Below are 19,763 nucleotides of genomic sequence, written 5' to 3' on the forward strand. Positions count from 1 at the left end.
CTAACCCAAAAGGATACTCACAGACTGAAAGCCAAAGGATGGAAAACAATACTATATGCAACAGGAACCCAAAATAAAAGTGAGCGTAGCTATTCTGTTTGCAGACAATGTGAACTTCAAACCAAGAATGATAAGAAGAAATAAAGAAGGTCTTAATATACTTGTTAGGGGAAAATTTCAAGAGGAATAGATAACAATCTTAAATATATATATGCACCAAATGCCAGCCAGTTATATAAAACAAGTATTAATAGAAATGAAAAACCAAATAGCAAAGACACAATAATAACAGGAGACCTTAACACACCACTGACACCAAGGGACAGATCAACCAGACAGAAAATCAGCAAAGAAATAACAGAACTGAATCACACCTATGAACAAATGGACTTGAAAGACATATACAGAATGTTCCATACAACAGCACCAGCATACACATTCTTCTCAGCTGTACAAGGGACATTCTCTAAAATAGACCATATACCAACCCACATAACATATTTAAATAAATGCAAAAGAGTTGAAATTATCCCATGCATGTTATCAGATCTTAGATGCATGAAACTAGAAATTAATGATAAAAGAAACTTCAAAAATCCAGCAAACACATGGAAACTGAATAACATACTCTTGAGCAATCTGTGGATCACAGGGGAAATTAAAGAAGAAATTAAACAATACCTACAAGCAAATGAAAATACAAATACAACTTACCAGAATCTGTGGGATGCTATGAATGCTATCCTCGAAGGAAAATTTATTGCACTGTGTGCCCACATCAGGAAAACAGAACGAATACAAATAAATAACCTAGTGCTACCCCTCAAGCACCTAGAAAAAGAAGAACAACTCAAGCCCAAAGCCAAAAAAAGGGAGGAAATTATAAAAATGAGAGCAGAAATCAATGCAATGGAGACTGAGAAAACTATCCAAAGAATCAATGAATCAAAGAGTTGATTCTTTGAAAGAATAAATAAAATTGATGAGCCCTTAGCCACCCTTATTTTAAAAAGGAAATAGAAAGCTCAATTTAGGCAATAAGGAATGAACAAGGCGAAGTCACTAGGGACTCTGTAGAAATACACAAGATCATCAACACCTATTTCGAAAACCTCTACTCTCATAGGTTTGATAACACAAAAGTAATAGACAGACTCCTAGAAACATATGAATTACCAAAGCTAGATCAAGAAGATATAAACTGATGAATAACCCAATGTCTATTAATGAAACTGAAAATGAAATTAAGTCCTCACCTGAACAGAGCCAGGTCCAGATGGATTCACTGCGGAATTCTGCAAGAAATACGAAAAAGACTTAATGCTCACACTCTTCACACTCTTCAATGAAATTGAAAGGGAAGCAATCCTTCCGAAGTCATTCCTGGAAACAAATATTACTCAGTACCAAAACCTGAGAAACACTCAACTAAAAAAGAAACTACAGGCTAATCTCCCTAATGAAGACAGATGCAAAAATCTTAATAAAATAATGCAAAATAGGATGCAGCAAAATATCAATAAGATTACACACCATGACCAAGTGGGATTCATCCCAGGCATGTAGGGATGATTCAACATACGTAAATAAATAAATATAATCTACCATATCAATAAAGCCAAAAGTAAGAATCACATGATCATTCGTATAGATGCAGAAAAAGCTTTTGATTAGGTCCAACATTCATTCATGATAAGAACCTTACAGAAAATTGGAATAGATGGTCTTTATTCAATATGATAAAGGCCATCTATGACAAACCAACAGCCAGTATCATACTAAATGGCCAAAAACTGAAAGGCTTTACCTTAAAATCAGGCACAAGACAAGGATGTCCCTTATCAATGCTCTTATTTAATATAGTACTGGAAATACTAGACAGAGAAATTAGACAAGAGAGAGAAATAAAAGAGGTAAAGATAGGAAAAGAGGAAGCTAAATTATCATTATTTGCTGATGACATGATACTTTACATAGAAGACCCCCTAAACTCCTATTGAAAGACTCCTAGATACAATAAATAAATTCAGCAATGCATCTGGATACAAAATCAATACTGAAAAATCAATAGCATTGTTATATATGAACAACAAAATCACAGAGAGAGAAATAAGAGAAGCCACACCCTTCAAAGTAGCAAACAAAAAAAATGAAATATTTAAGAATTATTCTCACAAAAGAAGTGAAAGACCTATACAGAGAAAATTATAATACACTGAAAAAAGAAATTGAAGAGAATGTCAGAAAAATGGAAAGACATCCCTTGCTCATGGGTAGGAAGAATAAATATTGTGAAAATTGCCATTCTCCAAAAACTGCTATAAAGATTAAATGCAATCCCAATGAAAATACCATCAACATACCTCATAGATCTAGAAAAATCACTCCTAAAATTCATCTGAAACCAGAAGAGACCTAGAATAGAAAAGACAGTTCTAAGCAGCACAGGCATGGCAGGAGGCATTACAATCCCTGACTTGAAGTTATACTGCAAAGCAACTATAGTAAAATCAACATGGTACTGGAATAAAAACAGATCTGAAGAAAATGGAACCGATTAGAAGATACAACCACAACTACAAACAGACTCAAACAGCTTATCATTGATAAAGGAGCCAAATATGTTCACTGGAAGAATGACAGTCTTTTTAGTAAATGGTGCTTGAAAAACTGGCTCTCCATATGCCTAAAACTAGACCCATGTCTATCACCATGTACTAAACAAAATATAAATGAATCAGAGATCTGAATATTAAAACAGAAACACTGAATCTGTTGGAAGAAAAATTATGTAAAAATCTTGAAGACATATGTGTAGGTAGAGAATTCATGAACAAGAATCAAACCTCATGGGAAATACTTCCCAGAACCAATAACTGGGATCACCTCTTACTAAAAACTTTCTGCATGTCAAAAGTAATCTCCAGCATAGAGAAAAGAAAACCCACAAACTGGTAAATAAATCTTAGTGAACTGTCCCTCAGACAAAGGACTTCTGTCTAAAACATATAAAGAATTTTTAAAAAATCAGACCCCCAAAAGTCAAAGATCCAATCCAGAAATGGCTATCTGAGATGAATACACAATTCTCAGATGAAGAAATACAAATGGCAAATAAATACATGAGAAAATGTTCATCATCATTACTCATTAGAGAAATGCAAATTAAAACCACACTGAGATTCCATCTCACTCCTGAAAGAATGGCCAGGATCAAGAAAACTACCAACAACAAATGCTGGAGGGCTGCGGGGGGAAAAGGAACTCTCCTGCACTGTTGGTGAGAGTGTAGACTGGTGCAACCATTGTGGAGGTCAGTCTGGAAATTTCTCAAAAAGCTGGGATTGGAAGTCTCATTTGTTCCAGCTATTCCACTTCTAGGCATATTCCCAGAAGAACTAATAACATCATACCACAGTGATATATGTGCACCCATGTTTATAGCAGCACAATTTGTAATAGCCAGATCTTGGAAAAAACCTAAGTGTCCATCAACTGAGGAATGGATAAAAAAGTTATGGTATTTTATACTACTCATCTATAAAGAATGATCACATTAAGGTATTTATAAATAAATGGACTGAGCTTGAGATCATACTCATAGCAAAATAAATCAAACTTGCATGTATAAATACCGAATAGTTTCCCTAGTGTAAGAAATGGTAAGAATACGTAAAAGTATGTGGTAATCATGATCCCCCATTATATTACTTTGAAGCCTTATAATGTTTTCATTCATTAGTTGGAAAGGTTTTATTCTGGGTTGTTTGATTTTATTGTCTGTGATGGTATGAACAGCTATTTTGAAAGAAACAAGACATAAGAGCTAGTGCTGATGTAATATCATCTTTTATTCTTCTGTCTCCATTGGCTTTATCATGTTGTATCTTATTGAATTTTATTATATGTGATAGTATAAACAAAATTTTTATGGACAAGGAGATAACACAGAAACCATTGTTCATTTTCTGTTAGTTAGTTCTGAATACCCTGGAACACTTTCATTCTCTTGAATGGTTTTACACTGTCCTGTTATGTATGATACTGTAGTGTGAAAGTATACTCAAATACTTCAAGGAAAGACACACTATGGTAGCTAATATGTCGGATTGTCTTGTGGTCAAATACTATGTTGCTTAAATTGTTCTGTTCTGACCTGTTTTGTTATGTCCTCTTTTATTTTAATCTCTTTTTTAAATAAAAAAGAAAATAAAAATAAAAATAGCCTATATTATAAGAGAAACTCCATGACCGCCAGGATCTGGCTTTCTCTGCCCCAAACGTGGTGTGGGGGACATACATATAGTTTTTGGGGAAGTGCCTAAAGATGGCATTGCTGATGTGGGAGTAGCTGATTGGGACTCTTTTCGCACCATGGGTAAATTGCATAGGGGTGGAAAAAGTGACCTCAAAGTAAACTTCCCTTGGTCCCACCTCCCACTGCCGTAACGTCCTACCGTACGGCAAAATCCTTTCATTCTGTATATAGAACAGACCAGGAGAACCTCAGTTCCACAAAAATAATGAACCTTGTTGAACCAATCTGTGGACCAGTGACCACAGAGTAAAATAGATGACGTTTTCTCATTCTCTCCTGCCCCAGCTACCTCATATAACCCCTTTACTCAGTAAAATAGTTTCTATTCAGGTAATTGCTGTTCAGTTGCTGCTCACTGGAGCCAGAAACCCCCTCAGGTCTTTATCTTTAAAGCCTGTCCTCTTCAAGAATTTTCTTCTCTCCTCTTTATTTCATAAACTGAGCACTGTAGTGTATTCTCTCTGTAGCATCTTCAGCAAGGCAAAGAGCATACAGTATCAGAGTCAGAGACCTACTATCTTTGGTCTCACAAGAATGGGTCACTAGCAATTTTGAAAAGTTTGGTATTGAGCAGAGAATGTAGGGTGCACACTCTGGTGTTTCTCCTACAATAAAAGTGGCAGCCTCTCTCAGATAATTGGGATTGACATGAATTCTAGTACATACTTGAAAGAGTTTCTATTACTGTCTGCTCCATTCATGGGAAGCATGATTCCCATGCTTCCTCTGATTAGGTACTCAGGTCAATCCAAACATTTATGGGAAATGATCATAGCTCTCCACCACTGGCATCCATATCCCATTTTGTCACCAATGCACGGTCTGACAAAGTGGGATTGCAATGATTCACAAGAACTGCAGAAGGGTTAGCAATACTTTTATTAATCATCTCTACTGCTAATGTGACATGCCTACCTAAGACCTAGGTATCAGACACCCCACAGCTATGCCCACATGGGAAAAGATTGGTGCCTAGGGATGTTTCTCTCTCACTCCTTAAATTGAAGTGTCCACCATGACTCAACTGCAAGGCAGTTCTGGCTGGAGCAAGGCCAAATTGATCTCAGCTGGGCCAGACTGAAGTTCAGAGAAAGAGCACTGTAGCAAGTGCATGAGGACTGGAGCACAATCGCCAGTGCCACAGAAAAGTAAAACCTACTGATAACAACAGGGCAGAATAAGATAAAAGCAAAACAACAAAACCGGGAAAAAAAATCTAAGATTAACAAGTCAATAGCAATAGAAAATGATAAAAAAAAAAGTGTGAGCAGCTTGTGTTCTTGAAGAAGTGAACAAGACTTTATGTCAAGCAAAGTTTCTTTCCAGATTCTCTTAGGCTGAGCACCCTGGGTGCAGAGTTGGCCAGAAGTCCTCAGTCTTCAGTTCTCTCAGTTGAGCAGCAGTGAGTCACAGCTGAATCCAGCTGAAATTCCTATCAGCTAAGGTGCTCCAGGAAACCTGAAAGAGCAGAATGTGGTCAGCAGTAGGCATAGTCTCTGTGGCACTCTCAAGTGACTTTTAATTGTCTAATAAATTTAATAACCTGGGATGAAGTTCCCCCACTTTATGAGTTCAATCACTCACTACTATGGAGAAGGATCCTTAGCCATGCTGGCAAGCCTGACAGAAGCCAGAGAAGCAGTTAGAGCTCATTTACAAAAATAAAACGGAGAAAACTGAACTGAACTGAACTGAGCTGAAACAGCACTGAGAGCTGTCCGGGCTATAAACACTGATGAAGAGCAGATTTAGTTAAGAAGACATTTGGAATTGATCCAACTTGATGCAAACCCACCAGGATTTTAACTTCAGAAGACAAGATGCTCTGAACTGAATTCTGATACATGGAGGGAGAGGGAAGCTTGAAGTGAAAGCAAGTCATTTGGTTTCGTTTAGTCAAGAGTGAACTGAAAGTCCTCTTTACAGAATATATTCCCATTTTTGGCCTTTCATATCACCATAACTCATGGCCAGTAACACGCTGACCACTCAGAATCTATCACTGTAATGAGTGTCCTTCATTAGTTATTGTATCCATCAGTACTATCCTTTGTGGCAGAAATCATGTTATATAAGTGACATTATTTTCATGTAACACATTTTCATGTAATTTTCCAAATAAAAATTATGTGTACTGACTAGTGCAAGCTCCATAATTAGAAAAAAACATTCAAAAAGTATCCTTGAATTTGTCCTGACAAAAACAAATCAGATTTTTTTCACACAGAGAAGCTTAGAAAAAAATAGAAGTTTAAAAAATAAGTGCATTATGTAAAATTCAAGGGATGAAAATGGAGGGAGTTCTCCATCTGTGGATATCCTACACACACTGGACACCTGGGATTTTCTGCCACTAAAAAACTGTTTACTAATCTACGTCCATAAAAATTCCAACTCTTGATTAAACTATTGACGTGTATCATAAAACATGGAAATTTCCTATTTCAAGAAGCATGCTACTGAAACATGACCACCATGGAGTGAATTCCAGTGGTGACTTGTGTTTCATCTAACAGCACATCCCATGAGTTTCTAGATGCCTATTTAATGTCACTAAAAAGAAAAAAATCTGTGAAGTCCTGTCAGTGTCAGAGCCCTATTGATCTAAGTGGTGAAAAAATAAAATGTGTCTAAGTATCAATAGAGTAGTACCTATTCATTTACTGGTGCAAAATGACTTCTGTTTACATATAACACCTATTCATATTTAGCAATCTTTGAAATACTTTATAAACAAACTAACAATGGACTAAGCTAACAATGGGCTCATTCTTTGCTCTTCTTTCTTCTATTTCTATAATGTTATAATGTTTAACACTAAACAACATTTAACAATATAACGCAAGTTTTACTTTCTGTACAATATGACCAATCATGATACTAATAACACTTTTCAATTTTATCAATCCTTATTTGTACATAATCTTATCTCACTGTGGTTTTAATTTTCAGTCTTTTTACAGTATTGAGGTGACACACTCTTTCATGTGATATCTTAAATGTTTGTGAAATATCAGGTCAAATGTCTAGCCCAATGTTTAAAATGGATTAAATAATTTGATGTGTATTGCTCAGGATTCTTTAGAGCAATGAAACCAACAGAATGGACATACAGTTATAAATGGGGATTTACAAACTGGCTTACAAAATCAGTCCAGCCAGGGTCTTTTGTGGAGAACTGAGGAAACCATCAACTGCTCTGTTCAAGAAACTAGAAGCCTCAGAAAAGCAGGCACCAAGGTTTCAGCCACATGGCTAGTTTGAAATCCTGGCAGCTCCCTGGAGAGGCCGTGGTGTGAATCTCCATCCAAAGGTTAGAGAAGAGCTGGAGTCTGGTGTCCCAGGGAAACTGCAGCAACAAAAAATTGTCTCCACTCAAGAAGAATCAAGCTTGCACATACAGGCAAGCTTCCCTCTTCTGAAATATTTTGTTCCATCCGCAGACCCACTACATAGTGGGTCTATAGTGCACCCACACCCAGGGCAGGTGCTCCCCTCCTTAGTTCACCAACTCCGCATGCCAGTCGTCTCTGGAAAAACAAATACACCCCGCAAATGTTCTTTACTAATTTTCTAGGTGTCTGTCAATCCATTTTCAAGTTGTAAATATCCTTAATTATTCCAGATAATCTCACATCATGTTCACATTTTATGCATACTTTCTTTCTGTTTTTAAGCCAGGCCATATAAAATAATATTCATTTAAAAACCAATATGTATATCATTAAAATAAAAAACATATTTATTCAAATTTAACATCAAGAAAACAAGTAGACATATCATATACAGAGAGATTTCAGTTATGTTATTAAGTAGTGATATCACTAGAGTGATATAGCATGTAACTACAAATAAAATTCCTGAATCAAATGATGTCTCCAAGCTTAACATTTAGAAGAAATGCTGAATTTTTTAAATGGCTAGACTATTTCAAAGTATTACCAGTGACACAGAGGTTTTTAAATAACCTCTTCTCCCTTCCTGCTTTTCTTCCTCCCCCCTGCTATTTTATTCCCTTTGCCATTTCAACAGTTTCTTCATACTTCACAGTATCAATTATATATTTTGGTCTTTGTTTTGCTTTTTAAGAATAGGAATTGTCAAAGCAGATGTGAAGTACAGGAACCAGCAGAAGGCTCAGACCTTCTGTTTATTCTTATTATGGAATTTCGTCTCTTCTCCCACTCTCTCCAACTCCAGGGCCACAAAGATTTTCCCTCAAGAGTGCTTTGTATGGAACCTGGCACCGCTGTAAATATAGATTGATAGGACCGTGGTCCAATCGCAGAGCGAGAGCCTCAACGGCACAAAGAAGAGGCGGGGCAAATGGGGCGTTGGAGTTTCTGACAGCGTGGCAACCAGCAGCAGTCAAGGGGTCTTTAGCAGTGGGTCCAGGCATCAGCCTTGAAACATCAAGATGTCTCTTTCCAAAAAGTTGACTTTAGACAAATTGGATGTTAAGGGGAAACGAGTCATCATGAGAGTAGACTTCAACGTCCCCATGAAGAATAACCAGATTACAAACAATCAGAGAATCAAAGCTGCTGTCCCAAGCATCAAGTACTGCCTGGATCACGGAGCCAAGTGTGTTGTTCTTATGAGTCACCTAGGCCGGCCTGATGGTGTCGCCATGCCTGACAAATACTCCTTGGAACCCGTTGCTGCTGAGCTCAAAGCCTTACTTGGCAAAGATGTTCTGTTCCTGAAGGACTGTGTGGGTCCAGAAGTGGAGAAAACCTGTGCCAACCCCGCCACTGGATCAGTTATCCTGCTGGAAAATCTGCGCTTCCATGTGGAGGAAGAAGGGAAAGGCCAAGATCCTTCTGGAACAAAGCTGAAAGCTGAACCAGATAAAATAGAGGCCTTCCGAGCCTCCCTCTCCAAGCTAGGGGATGTCTATGTCAATGATGCTTTTGGCACTGCACACCGGGCTCACAGTTCAATGGTGGGTGTGAATCTGCCCCAGAAGGCATCTGGATTCCTAATGAAGAAGGAACTGGAATACTTTGCCAAAGCATTGGAAAATCCAGAGAGACCCTTTCTGGCCATACTTGGTGGGGCCAAAGTGGCAGACAAGATCCAACTCATCAAAAATATGCTGGACAAAGTCAATCACATGATTATTGGTGGTGGGATGGCTTATACTTTCCTTAAGGTACTCAACAACATGGAGATCGGTGCCTCCCTATTTGATGAAGAGGGTGCCAAGATTGTCAAAGATATCATGGACAAAGCAAATAAGAATGGTGTCAAGATTACTTTTCCTGTTGACTTTGTCACTGCTGACAAGTTTGATGAGAATGCTAAAGTTGGAAAAGCCACTGTAGAATCTGGCATCCCTGCTGGATGGATGGGTTTGGACTGTGGTCCTGAAAGCAATAAAAAGTTTGCTCAAATTGTGGCCCAATCAAAATTAATCGTTTGGAATGGCCCTGTGGGAGTGTTTGAATGGGATGCCTTTGCTGCAGGAACCAAAGCCCTCATGGACGAGGTCGTGAAGGCCACTTCTAAAGGCTGCGTCACCATCATAGGAGGTGGAGACACTGCTACTTGCTGTGCCAAATGGAACACTGAAGACAAGGTCAGCCATGTGAGCACTGGCGGAGGTGCCAGTCTTGAGCTTCTGGAAGGCAAAATCCTTCCTGGAGTGGAGGCCCTCAGCAACTTGTAAGTCAATGGAATGTTCCTTCCTGCTGTCCCTGTCCATAATCTTCAAGTACTTTAACATCTCAACTTGGTTTTGGTTAAAATCTACCCCTGTTAAGGCCCACATAAAGATAAATCATTGCAACCTCAGGAACTCTTAACATCTGTACATCAACTCAGTTATTTCTACACTGCTATGCATTTGCCTGCTGTCCTCAAGATAATGTTTGGACTTCACCATTGGGCTTTGTAAGGAGACGATCTTTAATTGCCTATTAAACAGAGTGGGCTGAATAATTTGTATGTCTGTTTTCATTTTAGTCCTACTTCGTTAGTATAAATAAATAATAAAAATACTTAGTTAAATAATGCTATTGAATTTCTCATAATTTTTCAAGAAATTTAGCAAGTGGTATTATTTTAGCTATTTAAAAAGTAGATGTGCTACATAATGTGGAAATTAACTTTCTGTTAATTAATATGGTTAATCTTATAAATAAGACTATAAACTAATTGGAAAAATGAAGCGTATTATTTTGCACTTATTAGCCAAGGGGAATTATCATTTAATTAAGGTTTAAATATTGGACTTATTTCAAAAACATAGTGTTGACCAAACATGCTACTTTTTGAAAACTTAGGACACATACATTCTTTCTTTCCTATCTAAAAACTGTAATAAGATCAAGTCATATTAAGTATGTGAGTATGGACATGTATGTGTCTGTGTGTGATGGTAATATGGTATTGAAGACAGATAAATTTAATGGCCAGGAGCTCATTAGGTAAATCTGTCTCCATACTTTGGGCTCCACATGATGAACTAAAATTTAACACTCATGTAATCAAATTCAGATATACCTGGGAATAATAGCGAATCAGCTTTCTGGCAATCACAGGCAGCCAATTCAATGCACCATACCAACTAAAGGATGTGCTTAGTTTAATCCTTCATGTTCTGTTCCCATAACTGAGCAAACACCTCTTTCTGAGTGCTGCCCACTTTATTGATCTTTCTTTGTTCAAATAAACTGTGTTAAATTTATTCTGGGTAAAGTCCTTTTTAAAAAATTTAACAAAACCAATAGATGCAATCTTTCTAAATTTTTTTTTACCAGAGTGCTTGTCAAAAGTTTAAAATTTGTAGGCACTTGTATGACTGACAATAGGACAGCAGTTTTTCTGAGCTTCCCACTCAGAGTAGGAAGGACAAAATCAGAGTTCTTGCTGAATGGAAAAATATTTACCAGAAACCATGTACATGAACTGTCAGAACTGTCAAGCCCTTCATTCACCTGTCAAGCCCTTAGGAAAGGAGTTTGAGGGAAGTTTGGATGGATGTGTCCTGAAATCCACTGATGCACACTCTCCTTGAATCACCTTGCAGGTGTTTAAGGACTGCTTTATCTGCTGAAGTTTCAATGCTTCTATTCCTTAGCAATGCAACCAGAGAACGCTTCACTGCACTCCTGTGGCTTCCCTGCTGCTGATGAGTATTTGTGGTTTGAGACTGCTGCATAATCTATAGATGCATGCTACCCTGAATAAAACTTTGATATTGATGTCACATGTTTTCCCCTGACACTAGAACTGTTCCAGGGACTCCATTCCTTGGCAGGCCTGGGGTGAGGCTGTTATGGTCTGCTTGGTTACTGGGTTTCACCAGTCTGGCACTCTATTCAAGAGAAAAATCTTGTGCGCACTACCCTACGCTACCTCCAGTGAATGGGGTCTTGCCCCATGCCATGCTGCCTGGGGTCGGGGTAGTACGGGGAAAGGCAGGCCTTTGGAGCCCTAACCTGATGTTAGACTGAGCTGTGTCTGAGTCTCACAGTCACAGGGAGCTTTACCATTTCAGAGAGTAGAATCAAATCCACACCATGGCCAGCAGTGATGTAGACTGAAACAAGTTACTCCCACTGGTCTCTGCAATGGGGCAGGGATTCTAGAGCTCTGTGAGAATGGCCTGGTGATAGCTGTGCTACCTGAAATGTAGGCAGTCTCTCGGCCACTGAGGCTGACGCTAAACTGGGTTTCACCTGTGACTCGCTGCAGCAGAGGCCTTCACAGACTTAGGAAACGGACAGATGGGCACTTCAAGGCTAAAACGGATGAACCCGAAATGTGCCTCTGCCCTATGGACACCCAGATCTCCTCCACCTGATGCCAGAAATGCTCTAAAGCCTACCTCTGAGCTCTGGCCTGCATTCAGGACCTTCAGGTTCCAGCAGGTGCTGGCTCTCAATTCAGCGGGGCTGTCTCTGGGTTCTGAGACAAATGACTATGTTAGCTTCATACTTTGCTCTCCAAGAGACAGTATCTGCTGCCTACCATGCTACTTGGAGCTGGGAGAAGAGTGGTGTGTACCATCTCCTTACTGCCTGACTTAATACTATTCCTTTGCCTCAGGCTGCAGGCACTGATCTGATGGTAGGGGTCATAGGACTTTGCTTGGCACTCGAGTTTCATCCTAGAAAGTTACTGGATTTCAAATCTAAGGCCTGGACTCAGTTTTCTCTCCCCCTCACCACTGTGTATGGGCTAATTGGAGTTGAGGAGGACCGCCATGGGCAACTCACCTTCATGCCTTCTTCAATGTGTTCTTTCACTTATTATACTAAAAATAAGCATTATAGTTTCTGACCTGATGTCTCTAGCTCTGTGTTAGTAATTTGGTGCATGAATAGCTGTTCACCTTGGTGTACCTACAGAAATATGTCACCAGAAAGTTTTACTAAGTTGCCAGATTTCTCAACTCCCAAAATACATTTTTATATGTAACATAAAATTGCTTTGTAGAAAAACAGAAAAAATTAAGAGTTGCTGACTTAGATTTTAATATTTCCTACCAAGCTTTTCTTTACTTTCATAGTTATAGAGTGCATATCCTTCAAGAACAGTGGCTTTTTAATAATAACTGAAAGATAAAAGCTGCAAACGATTATTTGAAAATTGTATTCTTTGCACAGCTTTTACTCTACAAAATACCAAAATTCAAAACATGGCAAGTTTGTCAGAATATGTTTCTAGTACCAAGAGTTGTTCTTAAGCAGAACATAAATATGACAAGAACAGACTTAAAGACCCACTATAGTATTTTAAAACTTTATTTTTAAAAACGGTCTTCTTATACCCAGTCCAATTGTTCCTTTACTGAGGTTTTTGTATTTCAAGACAACTCATAATTCAAGTTGTGTGCAGCTTGCTTTTCCTATATAAAAGGGAGGTATCACATCATAAATGGCATAAGAAGAAAGGAAAGTTGGCACAGAGTTGCAATCAGCGCAAAATTTGTGAAGCAAAATATCTACAAGCCCATTTTCTGGTCAGTTTTAGGAAAGAGTACACTCACAGAATTGGAGAATTTCTGTAACACAATTTGGACCCACATTTCCTTTAAAATTCTTCATGTAGCCCTGAATGATGATGCTCCATTTTGGAAAACACCAGTGTAAATGACACAAACTGATCATTATCCTCCATATAATTATGCTCATATATGTATTAGTGAAGGTCAACAAACCACTTATTTAGCTTGGAAAATTTAAAGACAAATTATTGGTGAATTGTACAGAAATTATTTATAATTTATTTAGCCAAGAGTATAATATCATGTTAGCCTGAACATGTCTACATGGAATTAACTAAAAAAAAATACATTATAGCTTTTTTCTTTCTTGTCTTTTTTTTTTTTTGCGCTACAGAATAAATCCCAGGGAATAGGCCCCAGTCCCCAAGTTATGTTTTTGTAAAGCAATGGATTGAGATAAGAGTTGTTCATAAATCAGGCCTAACAGAAGCAACCAGAGAAAAAGTACAAGGCCTCTCAGAGGAAAGGGTGAAAGTATCTTGAGAAATTATAGTAATTCCTTTAAAATTAATAATCTTTTACTATTTAACTTTTATTTGGAAAGTTGTAAAATTCCTTTGATGATTAATTTTAGGTATAGACTTGACTGCAGTAAACAATACCTACAAATGGGGAAGGGTTATTATTTGGAGTATCTGTGCAGGTGCTTCCAGAGGATCTTTGCATCTGAGAATCAGCAAACTGAGTGGAAAAGACCAGCCCTTATTGTGGGTGGGTAGCCTCCACTTGGATGGGGTCAATTACAGTTAACAGACTGGTATCTATATTCATCCCTCCAAGGCCAGGACACACCTATCCCTAACTTGGAAATCAGCATTCCAGGGGTACCAAACTACAGACCCCAGAATTTATACTAGGAACCCCCTCCTGATGCACTGGGCCTTTTCACTTTGAACTCAGAATTGCTCTGTCGGTTTTTCTAGTTCTAAGGCCTTTGGACTTGATTTGAGGCACTCTACCAACATCCAGGGTAGCCAGACTATAGACCATCTGTTATAGACTTCTCAACCATCATAAACATGCAAATGAATTTCCTAATGAATCCTGTCTCATATATCTAAAAATACATATTCACATCCAGAGAAGTGCACACACAGGGCCAGCCTACACCTGGGCCCCTCCTACGACTCCTCCTGTCTCTGCAGACCATCATGCAGATCCAGAAACAACAGCCAGAGGTATGCACAAGACCAAGCTAGACTTGAGTGCCTCCTGTAACTCCCACTGTCTCTGCAGACCACCTTCTGGGACACAGGAACTCCAGCCAGAGGTGCACATGGGGCTGGGCCAAAACTGGGCCGCTCCTGTGTCCCACAGTTCTGGTCACCCACCTCAGGACCTAGGAACCCCAACCTGTGACAAGCACCCCCACAGTCCTACCACTGCCATGGAGGATGCCCCCACCTCCTGGCCCTAGCATTGCTGTTGATCTTCAGCTCCCACACCTCCCCCCCCAGAACCTTGGACTGCAATGGACTGCAATGCAGTATAGAGGGGAGACTCAGTAAGAACTCAGCAGGCTTCCATCAGTGAGGTGAGTTTACCCCTAAAATAGGAATAGTTTGCCACCTTCAGTGGGTAAACAGGAGGACCAGAGAAGCCCCTGTGGGACAACCAGAGACACAGTAGGGTCCTAGATGAAACAAACACTATAAACAGGGAGACCTGTGACTCTGAACAAGCTGACAACATAATAGCAGCAGGAACTAGGCATTGATTCCCATCAGTACTCCTAGGCTTGTAAGCATAGAAAGAACACAGGACTCACCCAACAGGCCCTGCAGGAGGAATTAAGGTGACTGGCCCACCTCTTCACTATGGGACCCAGCAACTGGACAAACATCAACCTTGTAGTAGGACTCCAAGACACACACTACCAACAGTTAACACTAGTGGGATTGTAGAACCAAATATTAACTTGAAAGAGGAAAATAGCAAAACAAAAAAGCAAAATGCAATGTCAAACATCTAGTCCACCAGGAGCAAGTACAGGAAACATTGAAATAGAGGACTTCAAAAGTAACACACTGAAAATCTCTGAAAAGATAGCAAGTGAAATAAGAAAATGATAACTCCCTGAGGCTATAGAGGAAATCAAATTAGAAGTAATCTCTCATATAAAGACAGAAATAACAACCTTAGTAAAGGAGTGGCTCAAAGCAGATAGAAAAGAAATAGAGAAAACAGTACAGGAGCATGGGAAACTGATTGACACCTTGAATGAACAATATAGAAAACAAACAGAATTCATGAAACAAACTCAAAGAGATATCCAAGAAACAAAAATTCTATTCAAAGCTAGGAAAACCATTTAAATGAAGCTGAGGATAGAATTTCAGACCTTGAGAACAGGATCACAATTAGCAATCATGAAAGGATAGAACTTTTAAAAATAACAAAGCAACATGAAGTGACAATCCAGCAGCTTCAAGATGATGCCAAGAGAAACAATATAAGACTAATAGGCATTAGTGAAGATGCAGGAATCAATGCAAATGACATAACTAAAATATTCACAGAAGCAATATCAGAAAATTTCCCAAACATGGAGAAACAATCTGATATGCAGATAAATGAGGCATATAGAACACCAATCAATCACAACCAACATAAATCTATACCCAGACATATAATAATTCAGATCACAGAAATGCAGCATAAAAACAGAATACTAAAAGCTGTTGGAGAAAAGACACAACTCAACTATCAAGGAAAACCCATTAAATCACAGCAGACTTTTTGGGCACAAAACCTCAAGTCAAGAGAAACTTGAAGTGAAGTATTTCAAGTCCTAAAAGAAAACAACTTTCAGCCCAGACTGATGTACCCAGAAAAACTTTCATTCAAATTTAATGGTGAAACAAGTTACTTCCATGACATAGAACAAATGAAGAAATTCATGTCCACCAAACCAACCCTAGAAAGAGTGTTCAAAGATACTAGATAGGGATAAAAATGATCACAAGCCCCAGAACAACAACAGAAAGAAACCACCAAATAGGACAAGTAATTAAACAAAAGGGAAAGGCAGAAGGCCAACAACTGGAACATAAATGGCAAAGATGAGCCAGTACATATCAGTTATATCCATAAATATAAATGGCCTCAATACACCTATCAAAAGAAATAGGTTGACAGAATGGCCACCCTTATCAAGAAAAGAAAGACAAACTCAAATCCACAGAATAAGGACTGAAAAGAAAAATTATTATAGACCCTATGGAAATTCAAAAGATCATGAATACCTACTTTGAAAATCTCTACTCACATAGGGTGGAAAATATAAAGGACATGGACAGATTTCTAGAAACATATGAACTACCAAAGCTCAACCAAGAAGATATAGCAATTCTGAGTAACCCAATATCAGCTATTGAAATTGAAAACATAATTAAAAACTTACCAACAACAACAAAAAAAAAACCCAGGTTCTGATGGATTCACGCCTGAATTCTACAAGGAATTTAGAGAAGATTTGGTGCCAATATGCCTTAAATTCCTCAACGAAGTTGAAAAGGAAGCAACCCTCCCTAAATCATTCATGAAGGCAAATATTACTCTGATACCAAAACCAGAGAAAAACCCAACCAAAAAGGAGAAATATAGGCAATCTCACTAATGAATATTGATGCAAAGATTCTCAATAAAATAGTGGCAAATAGAATGCAGCAAATCATCAAGAAAATTATACAGCATGACTAAGTGGGATTCATTCTAGGAATGCAGTGATGGTTTAACATATGCAAATCAATAGCTGTAATATACCATATCAACAGAGCTAGAAACAAAAACCACATGATCATCTCAATAGATGCAGAAAAAGCTTTCAATGACACATGTTCATGATAAAACCCCTTCAGACACTCAGAATCCATGTTGTCTACCTCAATCTCATAAAGGTCATCTATGACAAACCAACAGTCAACATTATACTAAATGAACAAAAACTGAAAGTTTTCACACTAAAATCAGGAACAAGACAAGGATGTCTACTATCACCACTCCTACTCAATATAGTTTTGTAAATACTAGCCAGGGCAATCAGAGAAGAGAGAGAAATAAAAGGAATAAAAATAGGAAAAGAAGGAGTTAAACTATCACTACTTGAAGATGATATGATTCTCTATATAGAAGACCAAAAAAAAAAAAAAACTCCAATTAAAAGACTGCTAAAGGTAATAAATTCAGCAGTGTAGGTGGATACGAAGTCAGTGCTCAAAAATCAACAGCATTCCTGTATGCAAACAAAGAACTCACTGAGAGAGAAAGTATGGAAATATCACCCTTCCCAATAACATCTAAAAAAATGAAATACTTAGGAATCAACCTAACCAAAAATGTGCAAGACCTATATGCTGAAAATTACGCTACACTAAAAAGAGAGACGAAAGAGGATATTAGAAAATGGAAGGATACTCCTTGCTCTTGGTTAGGAAGAACCAACATTGTGATAATGGTCATACTCCCAAAACTGTTTCACAGATTTAACGCAATTCCAATCAAAATACCATTCACCTACCTCACAGATCTAGAGAAAAGACTCCTAAAATTCATCTGGAAACAAAAGAGACCTAGAATTGCAAAGACTATTCTGACAACAAAGGCAAGGCAAGGCAGGAGGCATCTCAATTCCTGACTTGAAACTATACTACAAATCTACAGTGATAATATCAGCATGGTACTGGCAAAGGAATAGACCTGAGGATCAGTGGAACAGATTGGAAGATGCAAACACAATTACAAAGACACTCAGCCACCTGATATTTGACAAAGGGTCTAACCATGTTCACTGGAAGAGGGATAGCCTCTTTAATAAATGGTGTTGGAAAAATTGGCTTTCCACACGCCAAAGACTGAAACTAGACCCATGCCTAGCACCATGCACAAAACTAGAGTCTAAATGGATCAAAGATCTAAATATTAAAACAGAAACACTAAACCTACTGGGAGACAAGGTAGATAAAAGTCTTGGAGACATAGGGGTAGGCAGAAAATTCATGAACACAACACAAACTGCACAGGAAACACTTCAAAGTATCAACAACTGGGATCTCATATTATTGAAAAGTTTCTACACTTCAAAAGAAATCACCAACAGAGCGAAAAGAAAACCCACAGAATGGGAAATAATTTTAGCCAGCAACCCCTCACACAAAGAACCTATATCCAGAACATATAAAAAATTGAAAAACATCAAGCCTCCCAAATTCAAAGACCCTCTCCAAAAATTAGCATCGGAGATGAACACACATTTCACAGATGAAGATGTACAAGTGGCAAATAAATACATGAAGAAATGTTCAACATCACTGGTCATTTGAGAAATGCAAATTAAAACAGCACTGAGATTTCATTGCACTCTGGAAAGAATAGCTGTCATCAAGAAAACAACCCATAACAAATGCTGGTGAGGCTTTGGAGAAAAAGGAACACTGCTTCGTTTTTAGTGGGAGTATAGACTGGTGCAGCCACTATGCAAATCACTATGGAGATTTCTCAGAAGACTAGGATTGGAAGTTCCATTCAACCCAGCCTCCTGGGTATTTTCCCAGAAAACCTGAAAAGGTCATGTCAAAGTGATACTTGTGCACCTATGTTCATAGCAGCACAATTTGTAATAGCTAAATCTTGGAAACAACTCACATTAACTATATAATTTTTTTAAATAAATGCAATATATTTACCTACAGAAAACATGTTCAAGAAAAATATTGAGAACTGCAAATAAATGCAGATGGAAATACATGGGCCCCTGCCTCAAGAACATTATTGTTTAGAAGGGAGATAAGCCCATAGCAAAATGCCTCATTTAAAGAATTAACTGTGTTTCAGATATGCATATAATAAATGCAAGCATTACACAAAACTCATTTTAATCTTTTTCCAGGAATTGGGGGAAGATCATCATGAAATCAAATTTTAATTAAGCTGAGTTACAAGCAATACTAACACTTAAAGAGAAATAGAAGTAAGGGAAGAGAGTTTCAAGAAGCAGGCACAAAGGCGAGATGGCATGGGAACTAGACTGGCAGCCCAAGGCCTACAGAGTGGATAAGTTAGGTGCAAGGAGCCGAACGATCACTCTAAAAAAGGGATTTTTTCTGAAGGCAGCTAATTGAAATGTTTCATACCCAGTGCAATATAGGCACTGATGATTAGAATTTTTTCCAGAGTCAGCACTGGAGCCAGGTCCAGGAGGCCAGTGCTATACCAAACAGACTTAACCTATTTCCACGTCTGGGGAAAGACATCGTGGGTCCTGAAGGAAGGGGTCAGGGTGCTTCTGTAGTAGGGTAAGGGGAACCCAAAGAGGTCTGAGCAGTGGCAATGCACCCTCTGATATCACTAACTACCAGGGTAGAATATCAATGTGAATAAGAAAATATATTTAAAGGTGATAGGATCAGAGACAAGAAAACAGGGCACATA

The 19,763-nt window shown here is 38.3% G+C and overlaps 1 protein-coding gene across 1 annotated transcript; it reads left to right on the top strand.

The window, feature by feature from the left end:
• The first annotated feature begins 8,650 nt into the window (after positions 1 to 8,650).
• Positions 8,651 to 10,279, top strand: Pgk2 (phosphoglycerate kinase 2). Its single transcript, XM_003474907.2, has one exon. It carries the CDS (start codon positions 8,736 to 8,738, stop codon positions 9,987 to 9,989), a length of 1,254 nt encoding a protein of 417 aa, XP_003474955.1. The 5' UTR covers positions 8,651 to 8,735; the 3' UTR covers positions 9,990 to 10,279.
• The last annotated feature ends 9,484 nt before the right edge of the window (positions 10,280 to 19,763 follow it).

This window comes from Cavia porcellus, unplaced genomic scaffold (assembly GCF_034190915.1).
Source record: "Cavia porcellus strain 051 isolate PalLab524CR breed Dunkin Hartley unplaced genomic scaffold, mCavPor4.1 scaffold_22, whole genome shotgun sequence".
NCBI lineage: Eukaryota > Metazoa > Chordata > Mammalia > Rodentia > Caviidae > Cavia > Cavia porcellus.

Coding starts and splice junctions, on each gene's coding strand:
- Pgk2 (XM_003474907.2), top strand. CDS start 8,736: ATGTCTCTTTCCAAAAAGTTGACTTTAGACAAATTGGATGTTAAGGGG.